Raw genomic sequence first — 17,365 nt, 5'->3', positions numbered from 1 at the left:
GGGTTATCTGGTGCGTCCCCATGGATGCCTCTCTATCTGCCAGGTCGAAAGGCAGTGGTCCTCAAAACACTGCAGGTGGGTCCAGTGCTGTGGCATAGCAGGTTAAACCTCTGCCTGCAGTGCCAGCAACCCATACAGGTGCCGGTTCAAGACCCAGCTGCTCCTTTTCGGATCCAGCTCCCTGCTAATGGCCTGGAAAAGCAGTAGAAGACGGCCCAAGTGATTGGGCCCCTGCATGAAAGACCTGGAAGAAGCTCCTGGCTTCTGGCTTTGGATCAGCCTCGTTCTGGCTGTTGCGTCCATTTGGGGAGTGAACCAGCAGATGGAAGACCTCTCTCTCTGTCTCTCCCTCCCTGTGTCTGGAATTCTACCTGTCAAGTTAATAAATGAATCTTTAAAAACAACAACAACAACACTGTAGGCACAAAGTCTTGCCCCACAGTGGCCCTCCCTGGGCAGACACCCAGAGCTCACAGCAGCTCTCGTTCACCTGCCTTCCAACCGCCCCTCCCGCCCTTCACTGTTCCCAACAGGCTGAACCCAGCGCCACTCAAACATCACCCAGATGCTGCTTCTCCCTACTTCATGCCCTCAGTGTCTTCCCGCTTCCCCAGCACTAGAATCTGTGTGTGACCTGGCTGTGGCACTGACTGTGACCACCTCCTGTAGCCTTCAAGGGCTGGTGCCGTCACACCCCGCTTCCCACCCTGACCGCACGCCCTCTCCTCCCCTGCTCACTGAAGCTACCCAGCCACACTGGATTCCCTTCAGTTCCTTCATGTGCCAAGCAGATTCCCACCACAGGGCCTTTGCACAGGCTGAGCCTGTGACTACAAACGCTCCTGCCTAAACTTGCCTGAGCAGCTCCTTCCCACTGCCTAGCTCTTACAGACTAAATATGGCCTATTCCGGGCGGCCCTGTGTGGACACTCTGAATCAACAGGTGCCCCTCCACCTATTCTGTCATTACACATTTATGTATCTAGCTTGCCCCTCTACAGCCAGCGCGTGTACAGTATTTGCTCTCTGCTGCATGAATGCCACAGTCGGAGCCGAGACCCCAGCCAGACTGTCTGGGTTGCAGTTGGGGCTGAGCTGGGGCGCGTGAAGAGACCTCCTTTGGCCTCAGTTCCCACATCTGCAAGATGGGGCCACGCCTGTGCCTGCCCCAAAGGATCACCGTGTGGATGCGAGGAGAGAACAATAAGCCAGGGTGGGGGCTTCCAGCCCCACATGGGAGGAGGGGGCGGTGCAGAAAAGTGAGGAGACATCAAAGCCCAGAGGCTGCTCCCCAGACCCAGCCCTGGCTTTTGCTCCCCGAAACCAGAGCGGGAATGTGCTATGAAAGGAAAAGGCTTACAATACTGAACACCAGAAGTACAGAGTGGCTGGTGCAGCCACTGGAGGGGCGGGGGCTGGACTTGGCTGTTAAAAAAAAAAATCTAAAAAACTTTTTTAATAAAGCCTACAAGTCTATCTCCTTCCTTCTTTATCAACGACACGATTTATTGACCGGGGAGACCATATTGACTAAATAAATCTTGATAATGACCACAGCGGCAATCAATACCTGCTTATTATCAGCCCAAGCCGAGAATTCCATCTTGCGGAACGCGGGCCCGACGACAGGGCGCACCTCGTGGCTCCGGCACCAGGCGGGCCGGGGATGGATGGGCGGATGGCGTCCATTCTCCAGGCCGAGATGGGAATCTTTCCCCGTCGTGAATAAAACTCCACCTGCCCCATGCTGCTCAGGCTCATGGGTTAGCAAGATGTTTTAAGAAGCTTTCAAAAAAAACCCAGAAAATCCAAGTATAGTGATTGTAGAGGAGGGCCAGGCATGGGGCCAGCAGCCCTGGAAGGGAGCCTTTGGGCCACTAGTGGGATAAGGGCAGGACCAGGGCGGCCCACGGACCTGGGTCTTCTGTTTAAGCCCAGCCGCTGCCTCCTGCTGGCAACGTGGCCTTGGACTGAACCTTCTGTGCCTCAGTGTGTTCAGCTGTAAGATGGGAACACTCACGGTCTTCTCTTCCTAAGGAGATGCTCTCTGTGAGGGCCCTGCACGCCGTCTGGAATGGAACACGAGCTCGGCGCTGCTCACTGAAGCACTGCCAGGCCTGTGCAGGCCTCTCTAAGCACCTTCCTCTGACCCTCCAAAGCCTGCGAAACCACGCCTGACCTCCTGTCCTGGGCTTCTCATGTGCAGCAGGGCCGCCTGGTTGTTGGCTAAGGAAGGCCCGTGGGAAGAGTCCCCTGCTTGCAGGGTACAGAGCGGGCGCATGCACCTGGCCGGAGTTCAGGTGCGCTCTCTCAACTCCCCACAGCAGGCTCCGCCCAGCTGCACCCAGCTCCACCTCCAAGCTGCCAGCGAGGCCCAGGCAGCAAGGCGATGGTGACAAAGGTAGCAACAGCCAGCCGCCCTGGGTCACAGCAGGCGGCAGGTTCTCGACTGCACTCTTAGGCTCTCCATGCCTTGCCTCGCTGGATCCTTGCGATGCCCCTGGGAGTCAGGCGCTGTCTCTAATTCCCACCTTACAGACGAGGAAACGGAAGCCTGGGGAAGTCCAGCGGACTGCCCAAGACCTCGCCGTCAGGAGGCAGGTCTGCCTCGGGCTCGCAGCATCTCACCGGCTGCACCAGGACAAATGCAGCCAACAGGCCGTGTGCCCACACTGCAGGAGAACACCGCTACCGCGGACGAAGCAATCTCTCCCAGCAGCCACCGCGCGGGCCCGGCTCCCAGCGTGCCAGGCCCCAGGCCCAGGGTACTCTCTGCTTCCTATGACCCCGGAAGGAACGGCTTTCCACGAGGAGACTTGAAACAGATTTGAAAAGTAAGTTTATTTTGGTGCAAAAAACTCTTCTAAGCCACACAATTTCTTCATAATTCATTTTTTCCATGCATTTCCAACATCTTCTTGCATCAAAATAAACTTAGCTTTTATTGCCATTTCCAGAAACGTTTTGAAGACCTCTCCAACATCCGAGCAGCAGAAACAGAGCCTTCCAAGGACAGGCACTCCTCTGGCTGCCGGCGCCTGCACCCCCAGAGCCTCGGCAGCACCCACCTGGCTCCGTATCTGAGTGAGTGAGCCGATTTCACTACCAGGGTGGCTCCATTTTGGACAGAAAAGCAGGCCCAGGGAGGGTCCCTCAGCACAGATGGGAGTCGGGGCTTAGATCCTGGCCTTGAGGCCCACATCTGACACAGTGGGCAAGATGCTACTTGGGGCACCACACCCAACACTGAAGGGCCTGGGCTTGAGTTCCAGCTCACCCCAACTCCAGCTCCCTCCAGTGCACGTCCTGGCAGGCAGCAGGTGACGGCTCGAGTACTTGAGTCCCTGCCGCCCACTTAAGAGACCCGGATGGAGCTCCTGGCTCCTGGCTTCTGCCTGCCCCAGCCACAGCTGTTGCTGCCAATTGAGGAGTAAACCAGAGGATGAAAGATCTATCTCTCGCTCTCTCCCCCAACCCCGCCTCTCAAATAATTGAAAATAAATAAATATAAATTTAAAAATAATAACAAAAAAAATACAACTCGGCCTCTACCTGATTATGAACAGGGTGCTGGGCCCCTCCTCCGGATCCCTGTGCAGTACCCAGGGTCCTCTCTGACGCCTGCTGTGCTGATCCGGTGGCCCTGAGAAGCAGGCACCGGAAGCGTCATCTGGTCTGAAAACGCTCCCTGGCTGTGTCCCCCACGACAGCTGTCCCACAGGCTGCAGGGACTGGCTCTGAGCTCTCTGTGACTGCGGCCACCAAACCATCGCTAATGGCTTGCAGCCTGCCAGCAATTAATTAACGGATTTATTAATTAGGATGGGAGCCACCTCCCTGGCTGGAATTGGGGTCACCAGTTTCTAAAGCGAGGCTGACAGAGCTAAAGATAAACCCTCATTCACCAAAGGCCTGAGGCCTGGGCCTGATTCTCAGCATGGGGTGAGGGACCTGGGAGCCAGGGACGGGTGAAGCTGCCGAGGGTCCGGGAGCCCCTAGGGGCACCTCCCAAGGTCCAGTCCAGGGCACCTGCCACCTCTTGCTGTGGCATGCACCTCTCCAGCGTGGAAGTATTTACTGAGCACTTACTATGTCCCTGCCCTTCCCTGGGAGGGAAGCAGACGGTAAACCAAGAACTGAAGGAATACATACACAATATCCCATTAGCTACAGCAGGGGAAGGGGCAAGAGGGAGGCTATTCTGGAAAGAGAGGTCAGCGAGGGCCCTCTGAAGGGATGAGGACTGCAGCGGAGAGTGGACACACTGAGGGAGGGGCAATGGGGACGTCTACAAGAGTGAGGCAGGCAGGGACGGTGAGTGCAAAGGCCTGGGGCGGGAATATGCTGGGTGTGTCTGAGGAACACTGAGGAGGCCAGAGTGGCTTGAATAGCGACCTGGAATGGCAAAAGACGAGAGGCACAGAGGCTGGGGGGTTGGTAGAGGGAGAGGACACCTAATCACACAGGACACAGAGGCCAGAGAGGGCCAGGCCATCAAGAAGAAGGGCTGCTCAGAGCGACAGGTCCCCGACCGCTCCACATAGGCACGATGGGGGCCGCGAGTGCGCGTCTGCTAGGTAGCTCGTGCAGAAGCCTGAACCTCCTTTCATCCTTGTGTGGGAGAGCACAGTGCTCTGGAAAGCAGAACACAAGGCGGGGTTTTTATGGCAGACTTATCAGGGTCAATGCGTGTGCCCTGCAAGTAAGCCAGAAGGAGAGGGGGAAGGGGGAAGGGAGACGGGGAGGGAAGGAGGGAGGAGGAAGGTGGGGAGGCTTCCAGATTGCGTGGAGCCAGCAGAGGGCCTGGGTCTGTCACAGGATCCCCGCTGCACCCAGTCCCTGGCTGTGGCGGCTGTGGGTGAGTTTGGGGTGCAGCCTCCGGGGCCAAGCAGTGCCTGCAGGGGAGGCTCTGAGACCCATTCTCAGGTACGATTACCACGCACACCTTCCAGACGGGGAAACCAGGACCCAACAGGGAATAACCAGCTCAAGGACACGCAGCTGGGAGGAAGCGGAGCTAGGATTTGGATCCCGGCTGCCCTGTGCACAGCCTTCGGACAGAGATGGCAACGGGGGAAAAAGCATTTTCCAACAGACCATGGGGACCAAGCGTCTCCGAAAAAAGACACAAGCGACACTCAAAGCCTTTATAGGGTCTGATGATTTGCAGAGTGCCCACTGCCCACTGAGAGGGTATTCACTCGGAGCCACACTTGCAACATCTCCCAGCTGACACGCGTGGGAGCAAGGTGAGGATGGGTCTAGCAGCCTACTTAGAATCTTCCCCCAGCCTCGGCACCTCCTTCACATCTGTGCACAACTCCGTCCAGCTCAGAGTCTGAGCACATGCTGTTCCCTCTTGTGGGATCCTTGAGCTCTGGCAAAAAGCTCATTTCTTCCAGGAAGCCCCGCCTGAGGCCCACAATCACTCTGCCATACGTATCTCAGATTCGATTCCCAAAGCTCACTGCACATCTGTCCGTGCAGTGACGGGAGCCGCAGCCTCTGCTGTGGACTCGGAGCCAGCTGGGACCTCACCCTCCCTGTTCACAGTGACATCTCCAACATTGTATTTACATTATCCGTTACATTTGCTATTATTTAGGAAATTATCAAATACTACCATGAGGGGTAATTATACATTTCTGGAGTAAAGAATAAGAGCAACTATTGGTAATTTTAGCATCATATTATACTTCTACATGGGTACTTTAAAAAGTCCATAAAAGGCTGGCACTGCAGCTTACTAGGCTAATCCTCCGCCTTGTGGCGCCGGCACACCGGGTTCTAGTCCCAGTCGGGGCGCCGGATTCTGTCCCGGTTGCCCCTCTTCCAGGCCAGCTCTCTGCTGTGGCCAGGGAGTGCAGTGGAGGATGGTCCAAGTGCTTGGGCCCTGCACCCCATGGGAGACCAGGAGAAGTACCTGGCTCCTGCCATCGGATCAGCGCGGTGCGCCGGCCGCTGTGGTGTAGTAAGTAAAACGGCTACCTGCAGTGCCAGCATCCCATATGGAGCAGTCCCAGCTGCTCCACTTCCAATACAGCTCTCTGCCGTGGCCTAGGAAAGCAGTGGGAGATGGCCCAAGCTTTGGGCCCCTGCACCCACGTGGGAGACCTGGAAGCTCCTGGCTCCTGGCTTCAGATTGGTGCAGTTCCAGCCACTGTGGCCAATTGGGGAGTAAACCAGTGGATGGAAGCCCTCTCTCTCTCTCTCTCTCTGCCTCCTCTTTTCTCCCTGTGTAACTTTCAAATTATATATATATATATATTTTTAAAGTCCATGAAAATGCATATTATTAAAAAAATGCATGGATTCAAAAAAACAATTCTGCACACACACACAAAAGAACCTTATCTTTTAATCCCAACTTTCCATAAGCTTTCTGAAGAGTGGCTACCACTGTTATCCCCATTTATGCAGGAGAAACTGAGGCTGAGATGTTAACTGCAGCAAAGTCACACAGCTATGAAGCGGCTGGGCTCCACCTGGCTCCAGAGTCAACTATACACCCTAGGGGTGCCTGACTCTGCAGCCCACACCCAGACCCATCGTGGGGGGCGGGGGTGCTCATCGGGGACCACAGCACCCCCAGTAAGGGTCCCCTGCAGCACCACCTCTGAGCAACTGACCCAATCAGGGAAGTGGGAGTCTGCTCCGGCCAGGCGGCCCTGCTGACCCCTGTGGTCTCCCCGTCCACAGCGCCCCCTCCAAACAGGCGGCTAGACAAGTCAGTTGACCGCAATGGTTCCCGAGGAGCCACTCAGCCCATCCGGCGGCGGCGGCACGCCGAGTCTTAAGCACCGCTGGGCTCCGGGTGGCTTGGGCAGAGGACCAGCTCAGGCCAGAGAGGGTAAAGAATTGATTTTTTTTTCTGTTTTTCTTTCTTTTTAATGACAAAAGTGTATCTGGGAACTGTTGTCTCACTGGGTCAAACTGAAGGATGACGGGGGACAGGTTCACTCTTTGGGGGGGGGGGAGTGGTGACTAGGCTACTGGGGAAAAGCAGAGACAGCAAGCCTATGTCCTCCCAACCACATCTCTACATGGAACTGTTTGGGGCCTTTCGATTTTTCTGGAACTCCAACCTCTTCTGCTACGAGGTACTCAGAGAAGCGGCTTGACAGCGTCAGAGAGAGCTGGGACACCCACAGCTGGGCCTTTGTGTGGGCTGCTCCCTCTCTTTGGAATGCCCTTGCCGCTCTCTAGAGATCCTGATTTGAATCTCTAGACTTCCCAGGTAAAATCTCTCATGTTTTAAATATTGACAACTTTTACAAAAATACTTTTTAAATATTGCACTAATCTAGACAGACATGCCCATGGGTCAGACAGAGCTCGACAACTTCTGTGGTCAGTTCCAAAAACCTAAGTCATGACCATCAATGATGCATTAACACACGTAAGCACCAGTGCAGTGAGGGAGAGACACAAACCTGCCCAGAGCCTCGGAAACCCCCTGCATGGCCAGGGAGGCCCAGCTGCTGCTGTTTCTTTGGCTTTCTCATCCTCCTCACACTCACTCACTCTCTCTCTTACAAAGATTTGTTTATTTATTTGCTTATTTATTTATTTACTGACTTATTTAAAAGGAAGAGAAACAGAGAGAGAGGGAGAGAAGCAGAGATCTTTGGGTTCAGTCCTACAGCAGAAAGGGCTGGACCAGGCTAAAGCCAGGAGGCAGGAGGAGCTCCATGTAGGTCTTCCACGTTTACGGCAAGGACTCAGGTCCTTGGGCCATCTTCTGCCTTCCCAGGCACATTAGCAAGACGCGAAATGGGAAGCAGAGCAGCCAAGACTGAAACCAGCACTCCAAGGGAGGCTGCTGTACCAAGCACCACAATGCCAGCCCACCCTGTCTCACTGACACCATGAAGGAAGGTACTGCCACACACCATGCTAAACGTGTTCATGTTCAAAGTGGTTTAACCTTCCTTAACAACCTAGAAGGTGGAGACTGTCATCGGTCCCACTTAAAGACGAGGCAGGCAGCATTCAGAGAGGTTCAGAGACACCTGGCAGGTGCCAGAGCGGGAAGCCAGGCAGGGCCCTCGCCGTCCTGGCTCTTCGTGCTTCCCTCTTGAGGGAAACGGTCAAGAACAAGTTTCTGCAACTGAGCTTGAGCCATTACTGAACACAGGACGACACGGCACGGATGACAACCGTCACGTCAACCAGTGAAAGAGGTCAGCAAACCACGGCCCTCGGGCCAAATCCAGACCTTTCGTTTCTGCAAAGAAAGTTTCATTGGAGGCCGGCGCCACGGCTCACTAGGCTAATCCTCCGCCTTGCGGCGCTGGCACACTGGGTTCTAGTCCCGGTCGGGGCGCCGGATTCTGTCCCGGTTGCCCCTCTTCCAGGCCAGCTCTCTGCTGTGGCCAGGGAGTGCAGTGGAGGATGGCCCAAGTGCTTGGGCCCTGCACCCCATGGGAGACCAGGATAAGTACCTGGCTCCTGCCATCGGATCAGTGCAGTGCGCCAGCCGCAGTGCGCCGACCGCGGCGGCCATTGGAAGGTGCACCAATGGCAAAGGAAGACCTTTCTCTCTGTCTCTCTCTCACTGTCCACTCTGCCTGTCAAAAAAAAAAAAAAGTTTCATTGGAACCCAGCCACACCCACTCATCCTTGCCTACCCAGGGGTGCCTCCAAGACACGACAGCAGAGCGGGATAACCCACAAAGCCTATACACTCTAGAGAAACAGGGTGCCTCAGCCGGGAAGGGCCCAGCATCGCCTGAGTGTCCGGGAGGCACCACCCCCTCGGGAGGGCTCTGAGCGAGACCGCTGGGAAACACAGCAATGGCCTTCAAGATGGCCTTCAAGACGTGTGCATACCAAAGAGGGGAGGGAGCCAGGGAAGCTTCCCCAGCTTTCTTAGGGCTGAGCAGCCACGACAGGTGGGCTCAGATGGGAGGAACTGGGCCACTGGCCAGGAAGACCTGGAGGAAAAGCAGCCTGGGCCCTGTGTGTCTGAGCGACGGAGTGAAGGCTGCACGGCTGGAGCGGGGGAGACTGGCTGGCGAAGGAGCCAGAAAAATGACAGGGACGCAGGTCAAGTGGGAACCGTCGGGGCAGAGGCATCCAGTTTTGGTCTGGGGCAGAAAGATATCATCCACATCTTGCAAACTACAATCCGCTACGAGCCGGTTTTGTTTGCTTGTGAGGCGCTTCTGGAAGCTTAAAAAAATAAGTCATCTCAGGGCGGGCGTCTGTGCAGCAGTGAGGTCGCGTCCTGGGACTCCTGAATTCCCTATCGGAGCGCCCAGTTCCAGCCCCGGCACTCTACTCCCATCCAGTTCCTGCTGGTGAGCCACTGAGAGGCGGCAGGTGACGGCTAACGGACACGAGAGATCTGGATGGCGTTCCCAGCTCCTGGCTTTGGCCCAACCCAGCCCTGACGTTGTGGAGTAAACCATTCGAGGAGTAAACCAGTGGATGGCAGATCTCTGCTGCCCCTGTCTACCTCTCAAAGGAAGGAAAAAAGGAAGAGAAAACAGAAAGAAGAAAAGAAACCAAGTAACTACATTCTGGACATAATTTCTTGTCTCATGAAAAAAAGACACCTGCTTAAAAGGCCAATGCCCCTCCCCCCACCGGCCCCCACCAACCATGTGGGAGGCGGGGTTGTCCCAAGGTCACTAGAAGACAGCACCTGGAACTGGCCTACAAGGTACCCCAGCGTCCCTCACTTTTACTACAGCCTGGGATATGTCAGGCAAGGTGACGGACTAAGACACAGAGACCTGAGCCACGGGCTGTCTCCTTGGAGTGCAGGAGGCCACAGGCCACAGTGCTTGGGGTCCTGCCCACTTCCACACAGCTCCATCTTCCCTGACACCCTGACACAGCCTCTGCCATAAATAAAGAGCAATCTCCCTGGGGAGGGAAATCCACCAGATGACTGGGCCCCAACTCCCAAGGCAAGGAACAAAGGCAGGAACCGCCTGGGAACCTCTGCCAGGCGGGGCCTCGGAATCAGATAACCAGGAAGCCGCCGGAAATGCAGCCCCTTCCGAAAGCGGCACAGAAAACCACAGTGTCTGGGCAGCCCCAATCACCATCAGCCAGGACCAAATTTAGCACCAACCAAGGTGCTCACGTTTGAAACCCCATCTGCCTCAAGAAAGGTTACTGCAAAGGAATGTCAAGTCTGAAGACAGAATTCTCTTTTTAACAGGAGGGTTTTTAAAAATAAGAAAAAAGAAAGAAAAGGAGGGGGGGACCACCAGCAGAATCAGAAAAGCTGTTCCCTGGAGTCAAAATAGCACGGCGCTCATCTGAAATAACCCGCCGAGACGCCAGCTCGCTTCTTTAGGCTTGTCCGTGGCTTCTCAATTTTCTACAGAGAATTCAGGTTCTAATAAGAGAAATTTCAAGACTGCCAGCAGCAAACTCGGTGAAGGAAAAAGCAGTGCCTGTTTTTCTTCCAGCACTCAGAGAGACAGCTAGCTCATCCACGGGAAGAATTTCTGGTGGGGTTGAGAAACCAGGATTTGGGGATGCCCAGAAAAGACTGCTGGGTTCTTCCTGTAAACACCCCACACCTGTTTCCAGCTCCTGCTGGGTGTGGATTCCAAGGGAGTGGAGAGGCAGATGGCATGGGGTCACCCACAAGCTGGACTTGTAGGAGAACCCAGGGATGAGGACAAGTGCATGGTCTTATTCACAGAGAAGCTACTAGAAATCTCCACCCTGCCCTCTCCCCTCCCACAGGCCACCCATCTCAAAGGCTGGGGCCTCGCCAAGCCCTGGCGGCTCAGGCACCCACCCCAGCAGCGATTCTATTACAGCGAAGTTTCCAAAGTTAGGAATCCGCCAACAGGGCTGATAGCTTATTTACTGCTGTCATCTATAGAAAGAGGAATTTTGACACATTGTTAAATGATAGCACATTTAGATAAGTCAAGCTGTCAGAGGCTCTAATGGATGTCTAAACTCTCTGTGGCTGATATGTAAAATTTATGCACTTCAGAATATCATAAGGTTATAATATTTTAATCACATCCACGCTCTTTTCTAAACTTTGAGCAGGGAAAAACATTCCATCAAGCACCACCTTGCTCCCCTGCACCGAGAGACGGAGCCTTTCCAGAAGTTTCCTGAAACTCCCTGCAGAAGCCCAGCCTCTCCCGCGCACCCAGCCGAGCCCCATCCCTAACTGCTGTCTCCGGCAGAACTCGCCTCTTCCTCTACAACTCGCACTCTGGTCTCTTCAGCCAAGCGCTCTGCATCCTCCAAAACACAGCTGTGCACTTGGACCGAGCGCCCTCATTCGGACCGGGTGCCCTCAGTCCTTGTTAGCTTAATTAACCCTCTTTGTAGTGGGGGAGAAAAAAGCCTGGGAGACTGGATCCAGAACATCGTTTAAAAAAAGTGGAAAGTACAGCAGAAAAAGAAAATCATAAAGGTATGAATCTGGTTACGACGATTATACACAGAAAAGCCATAAAAAAATACTGCATTAGTAATGTTCACCATAAAGCAATCTTATAACCAAATGAAATATGCCCAGCATTATCTTCGGATGGAATTTGATTTCTTCTCGTTTCCTGAGCTTCTAGCAGAAGAGGAGAAAAAGAAGGAGAGGCAGTGGCCGGGGGGCTAGAGTGGGGGCCACAGGACAGCCCCCCCCCCCCCCCCCCGGCCGTCAGCCCTCCAGCCCTCCAGCCCTTCAGTCCTCCAGTCCTGAAGGCTGGGGCCTGACTTGCGTCCTCGGGAAACAGCCCTGCTGTGTTCAGAGCACGCGCTGGAGCAACCAGAGCAGGACGGCGTCCTCACTGCAAAAACCAGAGACTTCCGAGGGCTCCCGCCAGGCTGGCACAAGGTCACCTTTCTTGCCACGATCGGAGTGGCAGCAGCAGAATGGTACGGCCTAGGGACAGCGGGCTGCCCGTGCTGCCTCGGCCACTTTAACGCTCTGCAACCAGGCTGTGAGAAACCATTCAACCCGAACAGCCTGAATGGAAGCCACGCACCCCCACACAGGCAGCTCAGCTGCCCGGGACCATCAGGCCCAAAGCTGCCGCCGGCTCAGGCCTTGGGGTGGGCACCTGCCTCTCCGGTAGCTTCCCTTTCTGGTTATCTCCCCTAACAGGAACGTGGGGAGGGAAAGCGAAAGTGCGGTGTGGTGGAGGAGTCATTAGCATCAAGGACCGGAAAAGATCCCAGGGCACAGAACTCGTCTCCAACAAAAATGCCAACGGTACAGACAGGGGAATGGGGGAGCTGAGGGCACATGGGCAGGGGGTGCAACCCAAGACGTCAGGCCTGGGAGGGGGACAGTGGCAGCTGTGTGGCCTGAATGCCTGCATGCCGCCGCCACAGCCACATCTATTTCTCTGCTCTCTGGAAGTGTGCAGCCTTTCAAACTCCCTCAGGGACACCCCCTCCACTTAATATCGATGTAAATGAGCTCACCCCCTTCCCTGAGAGCCTCCTCATTTTGTGCCAGACATACTGCCATTGTCTTAATGAACAGACCCACCACCACCACTGCCGGCCCCCTGTAGGGGGAAGAGGCCTTGGCCCTGGGCCCCCATCACTGGGACCGGCCACTCCACCACCCCCACCTTCAGCCTCTCCGGTCTAAATCTGCTTCTCCATCTCTGCTTCAGTAAGGCCCTAACAAAGGGTTCTTGCCTCCACAGGAGCCCAGCTGGAATCGAGATTTGGGTGACCTCAACGGCTCCACAAAAGACCCTGAGGTTCCAACACCCCCAGCTCAGAAATCAGCCCCCTGGGGCGCCGCACCCAGCCCAGCCACTACCTCACAGCAGCCAGAGCTGCCCGGATGGAAACGAGTTATCTAATGAAAATTGTGTTAAGGGACATTCCCCAGCCGACCGGGAGCAAATACCAGCGCTGTAAATCTCTCTGCAGAAATTTTCTCCAGCCCAGAATAACAATAGGACCAAGCAAAGGGCTCTCCCAGCCCGGCTGGTTCCTCTCCTCTTGTCTGCCACGTTCTTGTCATTCCTTATGTTACAGAACATCAATCATAAATAAAGACGCTGTCCCCCAGCCGTGCTCCGGTCTCATTTACAAACATTAGCAGGGAATACGATTACCATTGGCCTTCGTGCCAAGCCCAATGTGGCTGCCCAACTCTCTCCCTCTCTCTCTCTCCCTCTCTCCCCCTCCCTCTCTCTCACCCCCCACCCCCGCCACAACCCCCACTCTCACAGAAAGGCCACTTTAGCATCATTTAAATGGGCAAGCACAGCTCACAGCCTGCCGGCCACCAAACTGTAGCCCCAACTCCAGCAAGGACCTGGAACTGCAGGGCACTGGCAGCCACTGACCATGCCTGAGTGCACCGATTTCCTCTCCAGCTCAGTGGCTTTGGGGGAGGAGGGGAACAGGAATGGGGGGTTAGGGATGAGGGCTACTGGAAAGGGGCAGAGAAAGGGGGTGGTGCTAGAACCACTTATCAGAATAAACTTGAGGAGATTTGCAGGTGGGTTTTTTTTTTAAGTGGGTCTCTTTATCCCCGACTGATGTTCTCTGTCCTCAGCGATGACACGGCCCAGGCAGGATGCTCTAATCGCCCCGTTATCTGCATCATTTCTCCACCCCTATTCCTGCCACACTGGCAGCCACTTTGCCAGACTCCAGGGCTTGGGGGCTTGTCCAGGGCTCCTGGGCACTCCGGGAAAGGTCAGAAGCTAGCGGGTGCACCAGAACCCGGAGATCCCACCCCCGACTTCTAGAACCTGGGCAGAGAATACCCCAAACCTGGGGGAGCCACGGAGACTCCTGGGAAGAGCTAGTGAAGAGAAAGTGCCGTCGGGGTGGAGAGAGGAAGAGGCAAGAAGGCGGGAGAACAGGGAGAAGAGATAAGCAGGGAACGGCGGGCAGGGACGCAGGAGGCAGAACAGAGCGAGGGAATCTCTCCTTTAAAAGTTCCCATGGGCCCAAAAGCCCGGAGTCACCTGCTCGGTGCTGCTCCGGGCTCCGCACGGGCCCGGGAGGCAGAAGCGCAAACTTGCGCGCGCCCGGGGCCCAGTGCCGGCGCTGCCGCCCGCCTGCATCTAGACTCAGGAAGGGATGGGAAGGGGGAAAGACAAGAAGAAGAGACGAACCCCGAGACCCCTGCCCGAAGAGGAAAGGTCTCTCAGTGCAGGCGGCCAGTCCAGCGGCGGCGGCGGCAGCGGCGGCAGCTCGGTGACGGCGGTGGCCCCCGGGTGGCGGCGCGTCCGGGCTGCGCAGCCAGGCGGGCGGCGGCAGCAGAGGTGCCGGCGAGCGGCGGGGCGCGGAGCCGCCTCCTCGCCAACCCTGGCTGCCTCCTCCTCCTCCTCTCTCCTCCTCCTCCTCCTCCCTGCCCGCCAGCTCCCTCCCTCCCTAGCCTGAGCCCCAGCCAGGCGCGGACAGGCACGCGGCGCGCTCCGCGGCCTCCCCCGGCGCAGCGAAGTTGGGAGGCGCATAAAGTGTGGCATGAGGGGGCCCCGGGGGTCCCGCCCGCACCCCCGGCCCGGGGGCCGTAGTGCCTTCCTTCCTCGCGCCTCGCCCGCCGGCTCACTGCCCCGGCCGCGGGCTCACTAGCGCTTCTCCATGGTCGCGGCGGCTAATCGATGATTGAACCGAACAAAGAGCAGCGGCGAGATCAATTCCTAATACCTATCGATGGGCAGCGGGCAGCCGAGCTCTGGCGAGCCCCAGCAGCCGCCGCCCGCAGCCCCAGGACGCCCGCTTGCCCGCCCGGGGACCTCCCCAATGCGCCCAGGGCGCGCCCGGGGGCTCCCCACGGCTGCGCGGCCGGCGCTGCCCGCACTAACCTGGAGTCGCCGTAGATCAAATCGCTTCCAATATTGAAACATCGATCCCACATTGGCGGCCATCTTGGGGGCTATTCGAGACGCACACACACAAGAGTTTGGCTTTTCTCAATGGCTGCACTCAATATCCGGGCTGGACTCCCCCCAGCCCCGGGGCCGCCGCTGGCCGCCCAGGCCCTGCGTGCCGCCGCCCGGGGCCCCTCGGGCGCCCCCCGGCCTCCTGCCACCGGCTGCCCCTCAGCGCCACCGCCGCTACCACCGCCGCCGGGCCGGGAGCTGTGCGTCCCCCCGACCCCCGGAGGGCGCGGGCGGAGCGCGCCGGGCGGGGAGCTAGGCGCCCGCCTGGGGGAGGCGGCCGGGGATGGGGTGGAAGGGGAGGGGTGGGGGGAGGCCGCCTCTCCGAGAGGCGCCGGCGCCGCCGCTGCCCTGCCTGCAGCCGGCTCCCGGGCCCGCGGAGCGCTCGCCGCATCTCCCCCCCCAAGTCTGGGGTCGGTGTGCCGCGCGATTGCACTTGACTTTGGCTTTTTGCAAACTTATCAATACTGACGTAACGTGCTGATCAATGCAAAGGGAAGTTTGTGATGGGGGTGCTGCAAGAGGCAGGCATGCGGGGCGCCAGCCCCACCCCTCCCCCCGCACCTGTCTAACACCCACTCCCAGTATCGCATACTTAAAAAAAAAAAAGTTAATAGTTTGCGATGCATTTTTTTTTTTCCTTTGCAGTGGGAGCACACACAACACGTGCCTCCGGCTGCTGCCGCTCTTCCACCAACAAGGCTTAGGATCCGAGGGTCGCAACGCGCATTTGGGGCTGCTCAGACGCGCTGGCCAGCGGACGGGTGGGAACCGCCCGGGGGCGCCACTGAGCCGTGGGAAATGTCACCACCACGGGCAGTTTTCACATTGTTAAACGTTGTTATTAGTATCAGGAGTGGGCACTTGTCATAGTCGTAGCTCATCTTTACGGATGGGACGGGAGCCTCAGGTCCTTTGCAAAAGGGATTTTTTTTTTTTTATTTGAAAGGCAGACTTAGAGAAGGAGGGAGAGTCAGAGATCCTCCATTCGCCTGTTCACCCCCCAAATGACTGCATCGGTCAGGTCTGTGCCAGGCCAAAGCCAGGAGCCAGGAACATCCACCCAGTCTCCTACATGGGTGCAGGCGCCCAAGCACTTGTGTCACCCTCTGCTGCTTTCCCAGGTCGTTAGCAGGGAGCTGCATCAGAAGTGGAGCAGCTGAGTTTCCAACTGACGCAGTCCGGGGCAGAGGCTTAACCCTCTTCACCAAAATGCCGACCCCAAGGGATTCCTTTTATTGTCAATATTTAGGGAGATCCTTAACCCGACTGTAGGGGCTCCTCACACCTTGTCCATGGGAGGCCCTTTTACTGTTAACCGGTATTTTTGGAGGGGATTCTTAACCAAACCTCTGCAGGGCCCCTCCCCAGCAGGGCTGGTGTTATTGTGATCTGTTGAGGGAACAGCCCCGCTTTGGGGGCTCCAGCTGAAATGCTCCTGTTACCACCATTATCATTCAGGGGCCCAGGGCCTTCCTTTAGTAGGACTGTGTTGTGGGAGGGACTTCAACTTGGCCAGAGGGAGCTTCTGGTCTTTTGAAATTCCTCAGACCTGGACAATAGAGCTAACCAGGTTTTCTTGTTTTTCATTTTCGCTCTCTCTTCCAGTCCCCGTGGCCCAGAAAGAACTCATAGTCTGCCATCAACCCACTTACCCCTCCCATCCCACAGCCATCCTCCCTCTCAGGCATGAGGATCCCAGCCACAAACCATCCTACTCCCTTCCCCATGAAAAAGAAAAGGGGCACTTCCCCACTGTTTCTCAGATCAGACGATTTGCTATAGACAGCAAATGGAAATTATATTCACTTTTTATGACCCAGCTTGGACATCTGACATCACTCTCGGTCTGGGACAATAGATCAATACAGCGGGTTATAAAAAAGATAAAGTTTAGAAGAGTTGTAAAGGAGAGAGAATCATGACGGATATTTTTGATGATTTTCCAATATTTGTGTCTCAGAGCACGTGCTTCAAGGCAATTAAAGTTTTTAATGTAATGTAAATAATTGTTTCATAAATGCTTCGGAAGAAGGTGTGATCTTTCTGAGCAATCATTTGAGCTGTTTAAAAAATGTAATGTGATTTAAACAAGGATACAGTATTTCTGTTACCATCCCCATACATTTTCCATGAGGTCTGGGTAATCTATTAATTCAGGAGCTGAGAGACTCAAAAGACCAAAAGTACAGTGTTCACCAAGATGTAATGAATTAGGCCTAGTTAGCAATTCCGAGTGGCCTGTTTCCCTGCCAGATTAAATTGCACGTGATGTGTGCTTTATCTCAGCTCTCGATAACTTCACGTTTAAATTACAGCTCTCATTCTGAAAATGAATTTAGGAAAATTTCATAACTATCTCATTGCAATTTTTTTAAATGGCTACATTTTCTCCTGAGCATCTGCAAAGCTTGTAGCTTCCTTGTCTCAGAATCTGTTTATAAAAGGCCTGTTGTAATAATAATAATTTTAAAAATTTGGCATGAGTGTGAAACCTTTCCAAGCAAGGTTCTGACAAA

General features: G+C 55.6%; 1 protein-coding gene across 3 annotated transcripts in view; it reads right to left on the bottom strand.

The window, feature by feature from the left end:
* CUX2 (cut like homeobox 2) overlaps positions 1 to 15,129 on the bottom strand; it is a 250,152-nt gene extending 235,023 nt beyond the window's left edge. Inside the window, exon 1 of one of the 3 annotated variants that reach the window (XM_089323128.1) lies at positions 14,772 to 15,129. In XM_089323128.1, the coding sequence (XP_089179254.1) occupies positions 14,772 to 14,834 (63 nt within the window). In that variant the 5' untranslated portion in view covers positions 14,835 to 15,129. Of the gene's footprint in view, positions 1 to 14,078; positions 14,272 to 14,771 lie in introns of those variants that run through there. The other 2 variants (XM_070066196.2, XM_070066198.2) reach the window with 2 other exon arrangements.
* Between the last annotated feature and the right edge of the window lie 2,236 nt (positions 15,130 to 17,365).

This window comes from Oryctolagus cuniculus, chromosome 21, assembly GCF_051225735.1.
Source record: "Oryctolagus cuniculus isolate XC-2025 breed Fujian yellow rabbit chromosome 21, ASM5122573v1, whole genome shotgun sequence".
Classification (NCBI taxonomy): Eukaryota; Metazoa; Chordata; class Mammalia; order Lagomorpha; family Leporidae; genus Oryctolagus; species Oryctolagus cuniculus.
Note: the sequence above shows the minus strand (reverse complement) of the source record. Positions and strands in the feature narration are given on the sequence as shown.